Source organism: Procambarus clarkii, chromosome 73 (assembly GCF_040958095.1).
Source record: "Procambarus clarkii isolate CNS0578487 chromosome 73, FALCON_Pclarkii_2.0, whole genome shotgun sequence".
Classification (NCBI taxonomy): Eukaryota; Metazoa; Arthropoda; class Malacostraca; order Decapoda; family Cambaridae; genus Procambarus; species Procambarus clarkii.
The window spans coordinates 23,440,700-23,457,623 of NC_091222.1; the positions used below are offsets into that span (position 1 = coordinate 23,440,700).

The 16,924-nt window shown below is 42.9% G+C and overlaps 1 protein-coding gene across 1 annotated transcript; it reads right to left on the minus strand.

Annotated features, from left to right (window-relative positions):
• Window positions 1-12,195: 12,195 nt before the first annotated feature.
• Window positions 12,196-15,926, minus strand: LOC138356599 (procathepsin L-like). Its single transcript, XM_069312785.1, has 6 exons — window positions 15,828-15,926; window positions 15,123-15,275; window positions 14,563-14,757; window positions 14,124-14,315; window positions 13,573-13,738; window positions 12,196-12,404 (listed from the first exon to the last, which is right to left on the minus strand). The coding sequence occupies exons 1-6, from the start codon at window positions 15,924-15,926 to the stop codon at window positions 12,196-12,198; spliced, it is 1,014 nt and encodes a 337-aa protein (XP_069168886.1).
• Between the last annotated feature and the right edge of the window lie 998 nt (window positions 15,927-16,924).

Genomic DNA, 16,924 nt, shown 5'->3' on the forward strand with positions numbered 1-16,924 from the left:
GTCATAATTTTGATCATCTGGACTTAACAGCAGAGCAATGCCATCGTGCCTTGCATCTCTTCTTCATATCCCAGCTCTTTATCTTCATATATTTCAGTGCTTTCTCATCATAATTTTATTCCTTCTAAGTTATTAGGGAAAAGTGAGGAAGCAATGATTAATGAAATTAAAACAGATGAGAAAGTAATAATTATAATGTTTCAGAAATCTTTTGATTACGATATTACTAGTTAATGTGCACACAGCTGTCATTCAACAACCATTGGTAATGACTTCAATACTAGCTTGGCACAAGGACTTAACCCGCTAGACACACCGAAACTACGATGTTGGTACAACGTTCGAACAAGTTTTAACACCTAACCAGTTATAACAACCAATATAGCAAGTTGTAACAACGTTCTAATACGTCATAAACACGTTAAGCCAAGATGTAACAACTTTATTACAAGTTGTAACAAGCAGAAAATAAAGACAGTTACGGTTTGTGTTTCCAGGGAAGTAATAGGAATGGGAAGCAACTGCTGTCTTTCTAAATTACAGTTGTCACATGATGACCAAACCACTCAGGCTCATAGGCTCAGGAACCTGTACACCTGTTGATTGATGGTTGAGAGGCGGGACCAAAGAGCCAGAGCTCAACCCCTGCAAGCACAATTAGGTGAGTACATAGCAGAAGATGAAGAAACGACGACGTTTTAGTCTGTTCTGGTCCATTATCAAGACAATGGACCAGAGAGTCAGAGGATAGATAATGGTCCAGGACGGATCGAAACTTTGTCATTTTTCCACCTTTTGATGTGTGGTTTGGTCACCATAACTTTAGCCACGTTATTGTGAATCAATAATTGCACAGTAGTCACATTGATGTACAGATTGTGGGTGACCCTGAACCCACACAAGTCTATGCGGAGGCATTCTAGAGCTGTGTCTTTGTTTCAGTCTCTTTTTGCCTCCTGGTTCACATCATCTCTTGAAACAGATTTTTTAGGCGATTAACCTAGATTAACTACTGCATATTGGAAATACCATCCTGCCCAGTGGGACGTTTAAACACACATGGTTGAAAGTTCCCCCTTGCTCAGCATGAAATCCTTGTTACTCGTGTCAAGCTAAAGTACAGTGTTAATTGTTGAGTTATTATCCATCACACTTCATCATCTTTTTGTGAAGTCACGGCGCTATCTGGCACTTGCTCAACATATCCATTAAAATAGTAATTTATCGGTTAATACTTAGAGTTTCTCCGTGTATTTTATATTATTCAAAAAGACTCATTAGTATACATTATGAATTGATAAGTGGTAACAACATTGACATTTAAAATATCTGTTGTTTGCAGGAATGAAGTGACTATTACATTTGAATCCAGTGCTGTATTTACATTATCTATCAGAGCCGATTCGACAAGAGGGTATCTATGAAGAATAGAGACAGGAAAGATTATTTGAAAAGATAATCAATAGGATGATTTGAATCCCTAACATGACAGAAGAGACCATTGTTTTGTGTCTGCAGACTTAACACTTCTTTTGTGTTCCTTAAGTCTGTCATTTAGTGTACGGCCAGTTTCCCCAAAGTATCAGAGAGGACAAGACGAACAGGAAATAGAGTAGACACCAGCAGCATTAGAAGCAGGAGCAGCAGTGTGACCCAGATTACTATGAAAAGTGTTAGTTTTGTTGAAAGGCGAGCTTAATGTTAGGAGGACGAAGGGTATTAGTGAGATTTTTTAATTGAGATATGAAGGGAAGGCAGAGCACAGTGGTACTAGTGTTGGAAACAGGTTTGGGATGAAAGAAATTTTGTTTAGTTTAAGAATAGGCACAGTTGATAAAATGTTAGGGATAACCAAGGCGAGAGAAAGATTTAAAAAAAAAGGAAATTTCTTTTCTGGTGAGGGGTCATTGATGCGTAGAGCAGAAGAAGAGAGAGAGAGAGAGAGAGAGAGAGAGAGAGAGAACATTTTCTTAACAAAAGGAGGATGGTAGGAAAAGAAGTGAATGTACATATCACTATGCATGAGTTTGCCAATAGACAGAGAAAGAGAACCCAGACACAGAGCTGTGACCTTGAACGTTAAGAAAAGGAAGGTGGTAATTAGATTACCATTCAACTTTGAAATGGATAGATGGAACTTGATTGTTAAGAGAGGAGAGGAAAGGCTTGAAAAGCCCAAGGTTATGAGGCCATAAAGCAAAAATGTCATTACATAGCGAAACTAGAGAATGGAACGAGCATCAATAGTGGGAAGAACAGTTTCGAAATATTAGATATAGGGATTGGCAAGAACAGGAAAGAGAGGGGAACCCATAGCAACACAAAGTTTTTAAGAAGTATTTTCCGTTGACAGAGGAGTTAAGAGTCAACACAGAATCTGATGAGTTAAAGGTACACGTCAGTGGGAAGCAGGAGATTAATTAAGAAGGCCCTCGGTTGCATTATGACTAAGAGAGAACATCATCAAGGAGAACATTAGTAAACAGTCTCTCGACATCAAGACTAAGCATCTTACAGTAGATGCTTAGGTGGGCAGGAGAAGAAGTGCCTAAATAAGGAGTCAGAGTTTTAGCAAGCCAGTAGGCAAGAGGATAGCCGACAGAGCCCCGTGAAGAAATGATAGAACGAAGAGGAACACCAGGTTTATGAGTCTTAGGTAGATCATAGAAGTAAGGAAGAGAAAGGCAGATGACACAGAAACGTTTTAGTAGATTTGAAGTCAGGAGGACAAAGACTACAGAGCTGTCTTAGTTTGCGGTTGAAGTAAGTTTTAAGGCGATCCAAAAGAGTAGAAGCCAGAGGAGCATATGTGCGGGAGTCAGAGAGCCAACCATCACCATTCTGGAGGTAGTCCCCCACAACAGTATCTACATGTTGTAGTCCCTACAACAATAGCCTAGGAGAGTATCGACAATTTTTTAATTCGTTAGGGAGTGAGTTCAATAGACTGGGTCCTTTAATTTACATGGAGTGTTTGCATAGATTTATGTTTACTCTGGGGGATATCAAAGAGATATTTATTTCTGGTATGGTGTTCATGGGTTCTATTATACCTATGAAGGAAAAGTTTCAGATCAAGATAGCATTTAGGAACAAGGTTTTGCACATGTAAATAGCATATGAGAATGTGTGGAGTGAGTGTATGTTTAGCATGTTAAGGGACCTAAACAGAGGGGCTGTGTGTTGTCTGCAACAGAGTTTGTTGTTGTTCTGATAGCAGATTTTTGCTGAGTTATGATGAGCTTGAGGCCAGTGGTTAAACCCCATTCACAGATACAGTATGTAAGATAGGGATAGATTGGCGAGTAGAATAATGAGAAGAGAGCAGAGTTTGGAACATAAAATCTGACTTTAGACAGTATACCAACAGTTTTTGAGGCTTTATGGTTGTGATGTATGAGTGTGCTGAAGTTGAGTATCTTGTCTATGTATAGACAAGGAACTTAACATTATTTATATTGCCGATGTTACTATCAGCAATGGTAATGCTGGTACGTCTGGATGTTACTAATCCAGGTGCTTAATACCTGGATGTTACTAATTACGCAGATAAACTAATGTTTACCTGCGTAATTCTAAGAGATATTGTGTAGCTTTCCTTGTCCCTCGGAAGATGCGCTGACAATTATTGTATATATGTACCTGAATTTACCCAAGGCCGATTAACTATTTAGTGGCCTCGACGAGGACAGAAAGCTGGCAGCTTGTTAAAGGTTCTGCCAATTTTCCTAATGATGTTTTCTAGCTGAATTTTGGCATTTACGGTTTCAGCGGGTAGGCAGTTCCATGGGTTTATAACCCTTTGGGTGAAAAACATGTTTTCAGTCCTACTTGAGAGGACATACTCTCCAACACTATATCTGTGATTGCCCTGTTATCAGTGACTTCAGACCAAATGGTAAGAGGTACTTTGAGCTCTATAATTACTTCATACACTCAAGAATATTGGAAGACATTCTTGTGCTGTACCCAGATTTTGGTAGTGTGGGGGGGGGGGGCTGCTATATCAGCCTTACATTTCTTGTTCTCTCTTGATTCCATGTATGACTAGCAGTCCTGTGAGGTGGATGTTGAATTGACTTGTAGCTGGTTTTTTATCTACACTGTGTGGTAGATCATACAAACAAGGGAAGCAGCATATCCCACCAAAGATTTTCACATTTTTAAACATGCTAAAAACGAAATTCAGTTGCTTTGAGCTCCTTTTAAATTATATTTAATATAAGTATTTTGAGAATTTCTAAAGACGAGTATAAAACGTGAGGTCATAACGATTTAATAAAACGTGTTTTAAATGTTATGAAATAACGCTTTGGAGCAAAGGTTTTAAAACGTTAATTATAATTATTAATTATTGGTATTAATAGGTATAATTATCTTTATTGCATTTGGAAAGATACAGAAGGGAGACAAAGAGGAGAGAGGAGAGAGAGAAGAGAAAGGGTAAGAGAGAGAGAGAGAGAGAGAGAGAGAGAGAGAGAGAGAGAGAGAGAGAGAGAGAGAGAGAGAGAGAGAGAGAGAGAGAGAGAGAGAGAGAAGCAGAGACAGAGAGGCAGAACGATAAAGGCAGAAGGGCAGAGGTAGAGGATAAATGTAGAGGCAGTGGGCAGAGACAGAGGGTCAGAGACAGTGGGCAGAGGCAGTGGGGCAGAGACAGTGGGGCAGAGACAGTGGGGAAGAGACAGTGGGACAGAGACAGTGGGGCAGAGACAGTGGAGCAGAGACAGTGGGGCAGAGACAGTGGGGCAGAGATAGTGGGGTAGAGGCAGTGGGGCAGAGACAGTGGGCAGAGACAGTGGGGCAGAGACAGTGGGGCAGAGGCAGAGTTTCAGAGACAGAGGGGCAAAGACAGTGGAGCAGAGGCAGTTTGGCAAAGGCAGAGAGGCAGAGGCAGTGGGGCAGAGGCAGTGGGGCAGAGGGGCAGAGACAGAAGGGCAGAGAAAGTGGGGCAGAGACAGTGGGGCAGAGACAGAGGGGCAGAGACAGAGGGGCAGAGACAGAGGGTCAGAGACAGTGGGACAGAGACAGTGGGACAGAGACAGTGGGGCAGAGACAGTGGGACAGAGACAGTGGGGCAGAGGCAGTGGGGCAGAGACAGAGGGGTAGAGGCCGTGGGGCAGAGACAGAGGGGCAGAGACAGAGGGGCAGAGGCAGTTGGGCAGAGGCAGTGGGGCAGAGACAGAGGGGTAGAGGCAGTGGGGCAGAGACAGAAAGGCAGAGGCAGTGGGGCAGAGGCAGTTGGGCAGAGGCAGTGGGGCAGAGGCAGTGGGGCAGAGACAGTGGGGCAGAGACAGTGGGGCAGAGGCAGTGGGGCCGAGGCAGTTGGGCAGAGGCAGTTGGGCAGAGGCAGTGGGGCAGAGGCAGTGGGGCAGAGACAGTGGGTCAGAGACAGTGGGTCAAAGACAGTGGGTCAGAGACAGTGGGGCAGAGACAATGGGGCAGAGGCAGAGGGGCAGAGGCAGAGGGGCAGAGGCAGTGGGGCAGAGGCAGTTGGGCAGAGGCAGTGGGGCAGAGACAGTGGGGCAGAGACAGAGGGGCAGAGACAGTGGGGCAGAGACAGTGGGGCAGAGGCAGTGGGGCAGAGGCAGTTGGGCAGAGGCAGAGGCAATGGGGCAGAGACAGTGGGTAAGAGACAGTGGGGCAGAGACAGTGGGGCAGAGACAGTGGGTCAGAGACAGTGGGGCAGAGACAGTGGGGCAGAGACAGAGGGGCAGAGACATTGGGGCAGAGACATTGGGGCAGAGACAGTGGGGCAGAGACAGTGGGGCAGAGACAGTGGGGCAGAGACAGTGGAGCAGAGACAGAGGGGCAGAGGCAGTGGGGCAGAGACAGTGGGGCAGAGACAGAGGGGCAGATGCAGTGGGGCAGTGACAGTGGGTCAGAGACAGTGGGTCAGAGGCAGTGGGGCAGAGACAGTGGGGCAGAGACAGTGAGGCAGAGACCGTGCGGCAGAGACAGTGGGGCAGAGACAGTGGGGCAGAGACAGAGGGTCAGAGGCAGAGGGTCAGAGACAGTGGGGCAGAGGCAGTGGGCAGAGACAGAGGGTCAGAGACAGAGGGGCAGAGACAGTGGGGCAGAGGCAGTGGGCAGAGACAGTGGGGCAGAGACAGTGGGGCAGAGATAGAGGGTAAGAGAGAGAGGGGCAAAGACAGTGGGCAGAGACAGAGGGTCAGAGACAGTGGGTCAGAGACAGTGAGGCAGAGACAGTGGGGCAGAGACAGTGGAGCAGAGACAGTGGGGCAGAGACAGAGGGTAAGAGAGAGAGGGGCAGAGACAGTGAGGCAGAGACAGTGGGGCAGAGACAGTGGGGCAGAGACAGAAGGTAAGAGAGAGAGGGGCAGAGGCAGTGGGCAGAGACAGAGGGTCAGAGACAGAGGGTCAGAGACAGTGAGGCAGAGACAGTGGGGCAGAGACAGAGGGTCAGAGACTGTGGGGCAGAGACAGAGGGTCAGAGACAGAAGGGCAGAGACAGTGGGGCCGAGGCAGAGGGTCAGAGACAGTGGGGCAGAGACAGTGGGGCAGACACCGTGCGGCAGAGATAGTGGGGCAGAGACAGAGGGGTAGAGGCCGTGGGGCAGAGACAGAGGGGCAGAGACAGAGGGGCAGAGGCAGTTGGGCAGAGGCAGTGGGGCAGAGACAGAGGGGTAGAGGCAGTGGGGCAGAGACAGAAAGGCAGAGGCAGTGGGGCAGAGGCAGTTGGGCAGAGGCAGTTGGGCAGAGGCAGTGGGGCAGAGGCAGTGGGGCAGAGACAGTGGGGCAGAGGCAGTGGGGCAGAGACAGTGGGGCAGAGACAGTGGGGCAGAGGCAGAGGCAATGGGGCAGAGACAGTGGGTAAGAGACAGTGGGGCAGAGACAATGGGGCAGAGACAGTGGGTCAGAGACAGTGTGTTAGAGACAGTGGGGCAGAGACAGAGGGGCAGAGACAGGGGGGCAGAGACATTGGGGCAGAGACAGTGGGGCAGAGACAGTGGGGCAGAGACAGTGGGGCAGAGACAGTGGAGCAGAGACAGAGGGGCAGAGGCAGTGGGGCAGAGACAGTGGGGCAGAGACAGAGGGGCAGATGCAGTGGGTCAGTGACAGTGGGTAAGAGACAGTGGGTCAGAGGCAGTGGGGCAGAGACAGTGGGGCAGAGACAGTGGAGCAGAGACAGTGAGGCAGAGACCGTGCGGCAGAGACAGTGGGGCAGAGACAGTGGGGCAGAGACAGAGGGTCAGAGGCAGAGGGTCAGAGACAGTGGGGCAGAGACAGTGGGGCAGAGGCAGTGGGCAGAGACAGAGGGTCAGAGACAGAGGGGCAGAGACAGTGGGGCAGAGGCAGTGGGCAGAGACAGTGGGGCAGAGACAGTGGGGCAGAGATAGAGGGTAAGAGAGAGAGGGGCAAAGACAGTGGGGCAGAGGCAGTGGGCAGAGACAGAGGGTCAGAGACAGTGGGTCAGAGACAGTGAGGCAGAGACAGTGGGGCAGAGACAGTGGAGCAGAGACAGTGGGGCAGAGACAGAGGGTAAGAGAGAGAGGGGCAGAGACAGTGAGGCAGAGACAGTGGGGCAGAGACAGAAGGTAAGAGAGAGAGGGGCAGAGGCAGTGGGCAGAGACAGAGGGTCAGAGACAGTGAGGCAGAGACAGTGGGGCAGAGACAGAGGGTCAGAGACTGTGGGGCAGAGACAGAGGGTCAGAGACAGAAGGGCAGAGACAGTGGGGCCGAGGCAGAGGGTCAGAGACAGTGGGGCAGAGACAGTGGGGCAGACACCGTGCGGCAGAGATAGTGGGGCAGAGACAGTGGGGCAGAGACAGTGGGGCAGAGACAGTGGGGCAGAGGCAGTGGGGCAGAGACAGTGGGGCAGAGGCTTTTAACCTGTACAACAGGCAGACCAGAGGCAGTTTTTGCTAGTGAATCTGTCTATTCATTACCATCTATGCCAGTGTGACTTTAGTATCCAATTTAGGGAGATTGACAGCCCTAAATTGTGTGCTTCTTGTCATATATGTTGGATTTCTGTAATGAGTTGTATATTATTTCTGTACTGCCTGGATAACAATGCACAATAATTGATAACAATTGATGATAATGGATAACATTAAGGAACCAACACGTGAAAATAATATTTTAGACTTAGTGTTACGCAAATTAATAACATCGAAATAGGAAATGAGCTAGGGAACAGTGATCACAATGAAATCTGATTTAGCATAGAATGGAATAGAATTGTAGAAGAAAATTCTGAACCAGATTTTTTAAAAACTTATTTTAATGGCCTAAGGAATGTTTTTGAAATAGATTGGAAAATCCTAGGCGTTGAGGGGGGGATAGGGGGACCGGAATTGGAGCGATACATGAACCAATGGGTGGTGTGGAAAGGGATTTTGATGTGGGTTCAACATATAACTTATTATAAAATATTTTAAGCAAATGGCAGGAACGTAGAAATATAAATTAAATAGATCGAATGACAATGACTCGAAATATATAACAAAGGATCTGAAGAACCTTACAAGCAAAAGGGGAGCTTCGTATAAAAGGTTTAAGAATAGGTGAAGTCAGTTTAGAACAGGAATTCGTTTAACTCGTAGGCAATGTTAAAAAAAGAGGTAAAGAGTGCAAAAAGAAACTATGAAGTTTTCATAGCAGGGCAAGCAAAGACAAATCCCAAAGTTTTTTTTCAGCTATATCGAACAAGTATTATGGAAAAATAGGTCCAGTAAAAACTGAGACAGGTCAGATAACTGATAATGGCAAAGAGATGAGTAGAATTTTGAATCAATATTTTATTTCTGTACATACTAAAGAGGACATTATGCCTTCAGCTGAATAGGTTTATGTGGGTAGAGAAAAGGACTGGTTGACTAGTATAGCTTTTACCAGCCCCTAAGTTGGAGCCCCTAAGGCAGTTCGTTGTTGAAGTTGACCTCGTTCTGGCAGCTCCTGCGACGTTGCTGGAACCATGTGTATTGGCATTTGCCTTTCTTTTGGATAATTTCAGGAACGTGGAGAGGGGGGACCTGCTGCATGGGTAACAGCTTCTCCTCCATACCTACCCACCCAGGCTATTGACTCCATAGTCAATAGACTGAAAAATGCCTACTACTAGTGAAACTCAAGCCAAACAAATCCCCAGGGCCTGAAGAAGTGCTTGCCAGAGTGCTTAAGGAATGCAAAGAGGAGCATTGCGAACCATTATCTACCATATTTAATAGATCATTAGAGTCAGGCAGAGTGCCAGAGCCGTAGAAGGTTGCTAATGTATTACCAGTTTTTAAGGGAGGAGATAGATCACTTGTGTCAAAGTGTCAATAATCAATAGACTATAATATATAGTCTAACTATATAGAATAACTATAGACTATAGACAATAAACAAACTATAAACGATAATTTGATCCTATCGGCTAATTAGCTTAATGTCTTTTGGGAAAGTTAATTGAATAGCAAATACCATTCATCTTCATCTTGAAAAATATAAATTATTAAATGATCCACAACATGGTTTTGCAAATTGCAGTTAATGTTTTTAATTGCTATCATTTTATTCCAGCATAGTTGACCAGTTGATTATAGTAAAGTTTGAGATGTTGAGTAACTTGACTTTAGCAAAGCCTTTGATACAGTGCCACATGAAATACTGATTAAAAAGATAGAGGCTCACGGTATTGGGGGTTCTATTAAGTTGGATCACAGCATGGCTATACCAAAGGAAATAAAGTAATTATAATTGGAGTCATTTTTGTCAGAGTGGGAAATTGTTGTAAGTGGAGTACCTCAATTACAACCTGGGACCTCTATTAGTCATAATATATATAAATGATTTAGATTTAGGTTTGAGCAGCAATATTTGCAAATTTTCCGATGAATAAAAACATCTGGATTTTTTATTCATCGGCAAAATAAACACGGAAGAAGATTCACTATCACTTCATGACGATCTACACGGCGTTTGAAGTGGTCAAAAGACTGGTAGATGCAGTTTACTGCAGACAAATGTAGTTTTTTAATGTTAGTTTAGTTAAGTTTTAATGTTAGGTAGTGATGATAGAGTTACAAGATACGAGTTAAATGGTAATAAACTGCAACCAATATATGACGGCTGTAATAAACTGCGACCAGTATATATAACGGCTATAGTTAAGATATTATGGAGAATTCATTTAGTTATTAAAGTTTATCCGTTCCAGGTGGCTTGCCATGTGTTCTAACCACTTGACATAATATACTAAATAAAGCCATTTATAATAAATATAGTCTATATTTGAGTATATAGCATAATAGTATATAACAGACATAGAACACTTGATGTCCATAATTAACGGAGTCTGTTAGCCTGGAATACCCTTATGTCCCCCTGAACCTCACCAACAAATCCAACATGCTGAAGATCCAACGAGTACAAAACAAGGCACTTCGCTTTGCGGAGGGCCCGACTTTGATGGACAGGGTTAGAACTGACCAAATCCATGAGACGCTCAACATGAAGCCAATGAACATCAGGCTCAGCTACCTGGCCAGAAGACAGCTGTACCGAATGAAGAACATGTATGTCCCAGACCCCGAAGATCCCTACATAGCAGAAAACACCACCAGCGGCTACGAGATCCATGAACCACCACACAGAACCAGAAGAATCACTCTCCTACAAAAAGTGATCAGACACATCCATGATGAGGCCTTCCCAAGACCTCAAATACTAAGCGGCCTGCCAGACGACCCAGATGAGTGGCCCATCCCGGACCCGATCTACACCAAATGAAGAATAAAGAAAAAAATAAATAAATAAATAAATAAAAAAAAATAAATAAAAATAAATATATAAATAAATAAATAAATAAAAAAAATAAATAAATAAAAATATAAATAAATAAAACTCCTACAAAAAATACAAAACCAAAAAACCGTTTGTCGTGGCATCAGAAGTGTAACTACCCTGATGTTGCTAAGATTAACCTCCTTCAGCCAGCTCCATCGGCTCTAGTGCTTTAGGACACCAACAAGGTCACAAACACTACCCCCCCAGCCAATGTACTGACAACCCAACATAACACATACGCAAACAAACATACACAAATGTCAACCCATGGTGGACAGGCCACCGAACTTTCAAACCTCCTCTCTCTCTACACCCGCATCCTCTTCCTGAATTTCAACTCCCCATCTCTCTACCTCCCCCATCCTTTCCAATCCCTATGGACATCAAAGCTAAAGGAGTCTCTTCACTCACTCTCCAGGGGATGCGTCGTTAAAAAAAAAATGGTTTTGACTGTCTTTTATCAACAATGTGAAGGAGACCTTGGGTTTTTTTTGTGATTTAATTATATTCAGTCCTGGAGAATAATTTTTTATCCATTTTTGTCTCCTGACCATTTTTTTTTAAATTATTGGATATAAATTTTACAGGGATAGAGAAATTAGGTGACGTAGGAACATTTCAATAGTTAACACCTCATTTCAGTACTTCGGGAGCAGGTCGGCCGAGCGGACAGCACGCTGGGCTTGTGATCCTGGGTTCGATCCCAGGCACCGGCGATAAACAATGGGCAGAGTTTCTTTCACCCTATGCCCCTGTTACCTAGCAGTAAAATAGGTACCTGGGTGTTAATCAGCTATCACGGGCTGCTTCCTGGGGGTGGAGGCCTGGTCGAGGACCAGGCTGCGGGGACACTAAAGCCCCGAAATTATTTCAAGATAATTTTAACCATTTACAATAGCCATTTTGTATGGCTAACTATTGCAAAACCAATGTTAGTAGTAATTGGTGTCAGAATTTCCGATAATTGATTTAGGAATTGGTTCATAATGATAAAAAATGTTTGGCTTATTTTTATTACGAAAGAATATAAAGTAATACATGACCTCAGAAAATTTCACTTCACCAACTGAGTCAAATTACCTAATTTCCTATATTCATTGAAGACTCCATTATGGCAGAGAACCTAATTATTTTGCCTGCCTTCATGAGGCAAAAGTGATTCAATTTATTACATCTCTCAAATTAATCAGATGAAAAACAACAAAATTAGACAGCAGATAAAATGTCAGTTCTAAGTGAACACGTAATTAATGCTGGAAGTTAGTAGTGAGCAGCAAGACTGGCACACTGGGTCTCCTCGAGTGTTACAAGGAGGCAACAGTAATCATGCCACGCTGGGTCCCCACGATACAAGAGGGAAGGAGGCAGCAGTAACAATGCCACGCTGGTTCCCCAACGAGTTTATACAAGGGGGAAAGAGGCCTCAGTAGCAATGCCACACTGGTTACTACGGTTCCTCATCATCTTGATGTAGCCTTCATCACCCAGAGTTGTGCCCCAAGAGTTCTTCACAAGCCAGTAGTCAGTTCCGTCCTCCGTAGTGCCATAACCCACAACCAGAACACCGTGGCCAAGATTCGTTGAACTACATTCTGGCTCGTCATAAACACCTGTAATATATATATTCATCCTTCAATAATACAATATTTAACAAATTATTTGTTCAGAAACTCATAATTACTACAATAAGATTCCGAATTTAAAGGCATTAAATTAAATGGAAGAATAAATACTGTGTTACAACGTGGGAATTGTCGATATGGTGAGTGAGACGCGCCACCCCATTGACATGATTGTGTGTATACATGGACACACACAGTGTGTGTGCGAACATGACACTTTCTGGTAGAAAACATGATGAATACTTAACGCACTATGATTGATTGATTGATTGATAAAGATTAAGCCACCCAAAAGGTGGCACGGGCATGAATAGCCCGTAAGTGGTGGCCCTTTTTAGCCAATTCCAGTATCAAGAGCTGATACTGGAGATCTGTGGAGGTGCGAATGCACCCTGCGTGACGGGAGATGTCTCCCTTGTGAATGTGTTGATGAAGATGAAGCCACCCAAACGGTGGCACGGGCATGATTAGCTCGTAAGTGGTGGCCCTTTTGAGCCATCACCAGTATCAATAGATGATATTGGAGATCTGTGGAGGCGCGACTGCACCCTGCGTGACGGGAGATGTCTCCCTTGTGAATGTGTTAAGATGAAGATGAAGCCACCCAAACGGTGGCACGGGCATGATTAGCTCGTAAGTGGTGGCCCTTTTGAGCCATCACCAGTATCAAGAGCTGATACTGGAGATCTGTGGAGGCGCGACTGCACCCTGCGTGACGGGAGATGTCTCCCTTGTGAATGTGTTGATGAAGATGATGAAGATGAAGATGAAGCCACCCAAACGGTGACACGGGCATGATTAGCTCGTAAGTGGTGGCCCTTTTGAGCCATCACCAGTATCAATAGATGATACTGGAGATCTGTGGAGGTGCGACTGCACCCTGCGTGACGGGAGATGTCTCCCGGACCAAATGGTGACCAGATGGTGTAGGGGCGCACTATGAGAAAGAAAGTATGATATATATTCAAAGACTCTAGAAAACACAGCAGATCTAAGAAAGACCTGAGAATCGTTGAACAATAAAGGTCTCATACAATAAAAACAATTTATATACACACATGATGCACATTTCACGTTTATATGAGCATGCAGAAATATACTGATCACCTTCAGTAAAATGTGATCTATGTATACATTTACAATAAAAAAAACTTACCATGATGGTAAAACTGGATTGACCCGTGTGAGGCATCAATGGCAACAGATACTGGTCCAACTGTGGCAACAGCTTTCTTCAGTGCATCTTCACTTCCCTCGCGAATATGAACAAAACCAGTCACTTTAGCACCAGATTCTTGTTGTTTATATTGACACTTCCCTTCCTAATTAAGTAAGGTTACAATATTATTATGTACAAAAATATGAAAAACACATATGTACATTATATATATAAATGTGTAATATTTGCTTATATTATAGGCAAATATGTTATGCAAATGCTTATTATTCTATCTGTTAAAAAGTTTAAAGCCAGTTTTAAATATTAAAATATAATTATCATTAAATGTGAATTTACCTTGATATATGGATTAAAATCTTCAGTGTCAATCACAAAAAAAGCAAATATTACGAACTCTGTTGACCAAACCACACACAGACTGCAATATTTGCAGACTCCTCATCAGCAAATATTACAAACTACTCGCTGTTTAAAAGTTCAAGACCACATCCCAGGTATAATATAATTATCATGAAACGTGTATTTACCTTCTTCTTGTAAGGATAAGAATCTTCAGTGTCAATCCCACCATTGTCCTCAATGTACTTGAAGGCAGCGGTCATCAGTCCACCGTCACAGCCACCATTGCCGTACTTGGTGGAACAGTCAATCAAGTTCTGCTCAGAAAGGCTCACCAGCTTACCCGTCTGGCGGAAGTGTTGACCTTCCAGTGACCCGGTCTGTGGACCACACAAACATTTCTTTGTAAAACATCATCAAAACTTGTAAGTTCTTTATATGATCATTATTAATATATGAGAAAATGTTAATATTTGCTCATATATCAATATTTTTATATAATAATAATAAAACCATTACAAATGAACTTCCAAGATGTCATTAATGTTCTATATTAATAACTATAAATAGGAATCATTAGATTAAGAATTACATTACAAACAAAATAAGTTAGATGATAATACTCACAGCTGAGAAGGCCCAGCATGATCCACATTTTCCTTGGTCCTTTACTGGGGTGACTGCTCCCTTCTTTCTCCAGTCAATAGTCTTGGGAAGGATAACATCATCTTCCGGCTCAATGTATGTGGAACCATTGTACATGCTGTTTAATCTGTATCGTTCGGTGTGGTTCGTATGGAAACCTGCCATTGTTGACAAAAACTCCAGTCTGAAGCGGCAAGAAATATTACATCACGTAAGTCACTGGGCAATAAGGGTTATTTAACAAATGATTTTTGTTGTTCTGAGTGGAATCAGGATGCAGACAATACACAATGAGAAACCATTAACGTGATGCATCAACCAAAAAAATCAGTAGGAACCATGAAGAGAGGTTCGAATCCTCTGAAAACCAGATGATTCAGTTTAATCCCAGGTTGCAATGATTTTGACCATGTTCCGGTGCCTAGAGCGTGCCTGTGAGGATCCATCGCATAGGATAGAATCCTCTTCATTGAGGATTCTATCTTCAATCCTACTGATTTTTTCATGCAAATGTTTACTCGTTAGAGGTTCATCCTACTTACCATGTCACCAAACTTGTTCATCCTGAGCCTGTATGACTTGTGTCCTGTTGCATACAGCTTATTGTGTGCAGCAATCTTGAGTCTATTTTCCATATAGATGTTCATGCGGAACGAGTCTTCAACATCAGTGGCGTATTTCTTGTCATGTTCAATCTAAAAAAATATTTTTTGATTATTACACTATTTCTTCTCCCAATCTCGGGAGGCAAGATAAATGATTTTAAGATTTTAAGTTAAATATATGAAGATGTAATACAGTTGTTACAAGCACAATAATTTTTCAGATAAATACATCAGCAACGGCTTTTAATGACATAAACAATGACAAGAAGTTGGCAAGGAACGCTTTAGTTCACCACTAGTAGCATCCATCACACCTGACTTTACTGACTGCACTCAATAAATCTCTTCACCAACGTTGACACTGAAGTGACCAGTGTTACCAGCGAATTTGAAGTCAAAACAAATATAACTTCTTTATTTGCAAGAATAGTCTTTACATGAAACCTGTTATCATATTGTTGTGCAGTACGTTATCATATTATGTTATCATATTGTTGTGCAGTACGCTATCATATTGTTCGCTCATTAATTTTTAACCTAATGTAAAATGATGGCAACTGTTACACTATTATCCCCTAAAACATGTTAAAGCTTTCTTCTTAAAGAACTCTTAAAAATAATTAATGTTGGTAACGTTCTTACCTTAAATGTCTCCCACTCTTCCTGCACAACAGAAGAGTAAGGTACTGCAGATATTGCGGCAAGAGCGGCCACCAACACTGATGCTGCCAAGTACTTCATCTAGTGGGAAAGAAAAAATAAGTATCATAATAGTAACAATTTCAATAATAATTAACATCACTTTAGTCTCATAACAGACTGATGCGACTGTAACACGTTGGAAATGAGAGATAAATTTTCAAAGACTTTCACAAGTGAATAGTAATTTTCACAAGTGAATAGTAATCTAGAACCAAAAATATTAATAATTTTTTTCAACAGAAGCACGTTTTCTAATTTTCGATTTTGTTTTGAATGCAATTTGATGTGAAACAATTGTAATTATTATAATAATTGCTATGATATAGACCATAAATCAGTATAATAATTTAAATGTGAGAACATAAATCCCATTAATGATATATCTGGGAACATGTTAATACTCAATCCTCCATTTACCTTGCCTGGAATTCTGGCCGACGTTGATTGAATGACTAACACTGCTGCTCGATAATGACAAACATATACACTTAGTGAGGACGCGCAGGCGGGGCAGAGGTGAGATGGATCAGGGTCAAAGGTGAGCAACTGAAAATTGGTGTTTCTCGCTCTTTGAAACCTTCGCAGAATTTATTGCTCTCGTGGCGTTAGTTTTGCTGCTGGACTTTGAATACGTTCTAATTTATCAATATATTTTTTCTCAATATGGAATGTAATATTCTTGTACAGGATGGTACAATATGTAGTGGGTATACTCTTTAGTTGTACGCTGTTAAATGGTTTACTAGTGACTGTAGTAGAGAATGGTTCACTAATGTATGGTACACTAGTGAATGTATAAGAGAATGGTTCACTAATGAATGGTACACTAGTGAATGGTACCCAAGTGAATGGTACCCAATTGTATGGTATACTGTAGAATAGTACAATAGTGAAAGGTACCCAAGTGAATGGTACCCAATTGAATGGTACACTGTAGAAGAGTACACTAGTGAATGTGCAGGGAATGATTTTCTCAGTTCCAACCAAGAAACAAAAAATAATAGCGGTAATAATAAAGGAAATATATTGGTGGTACC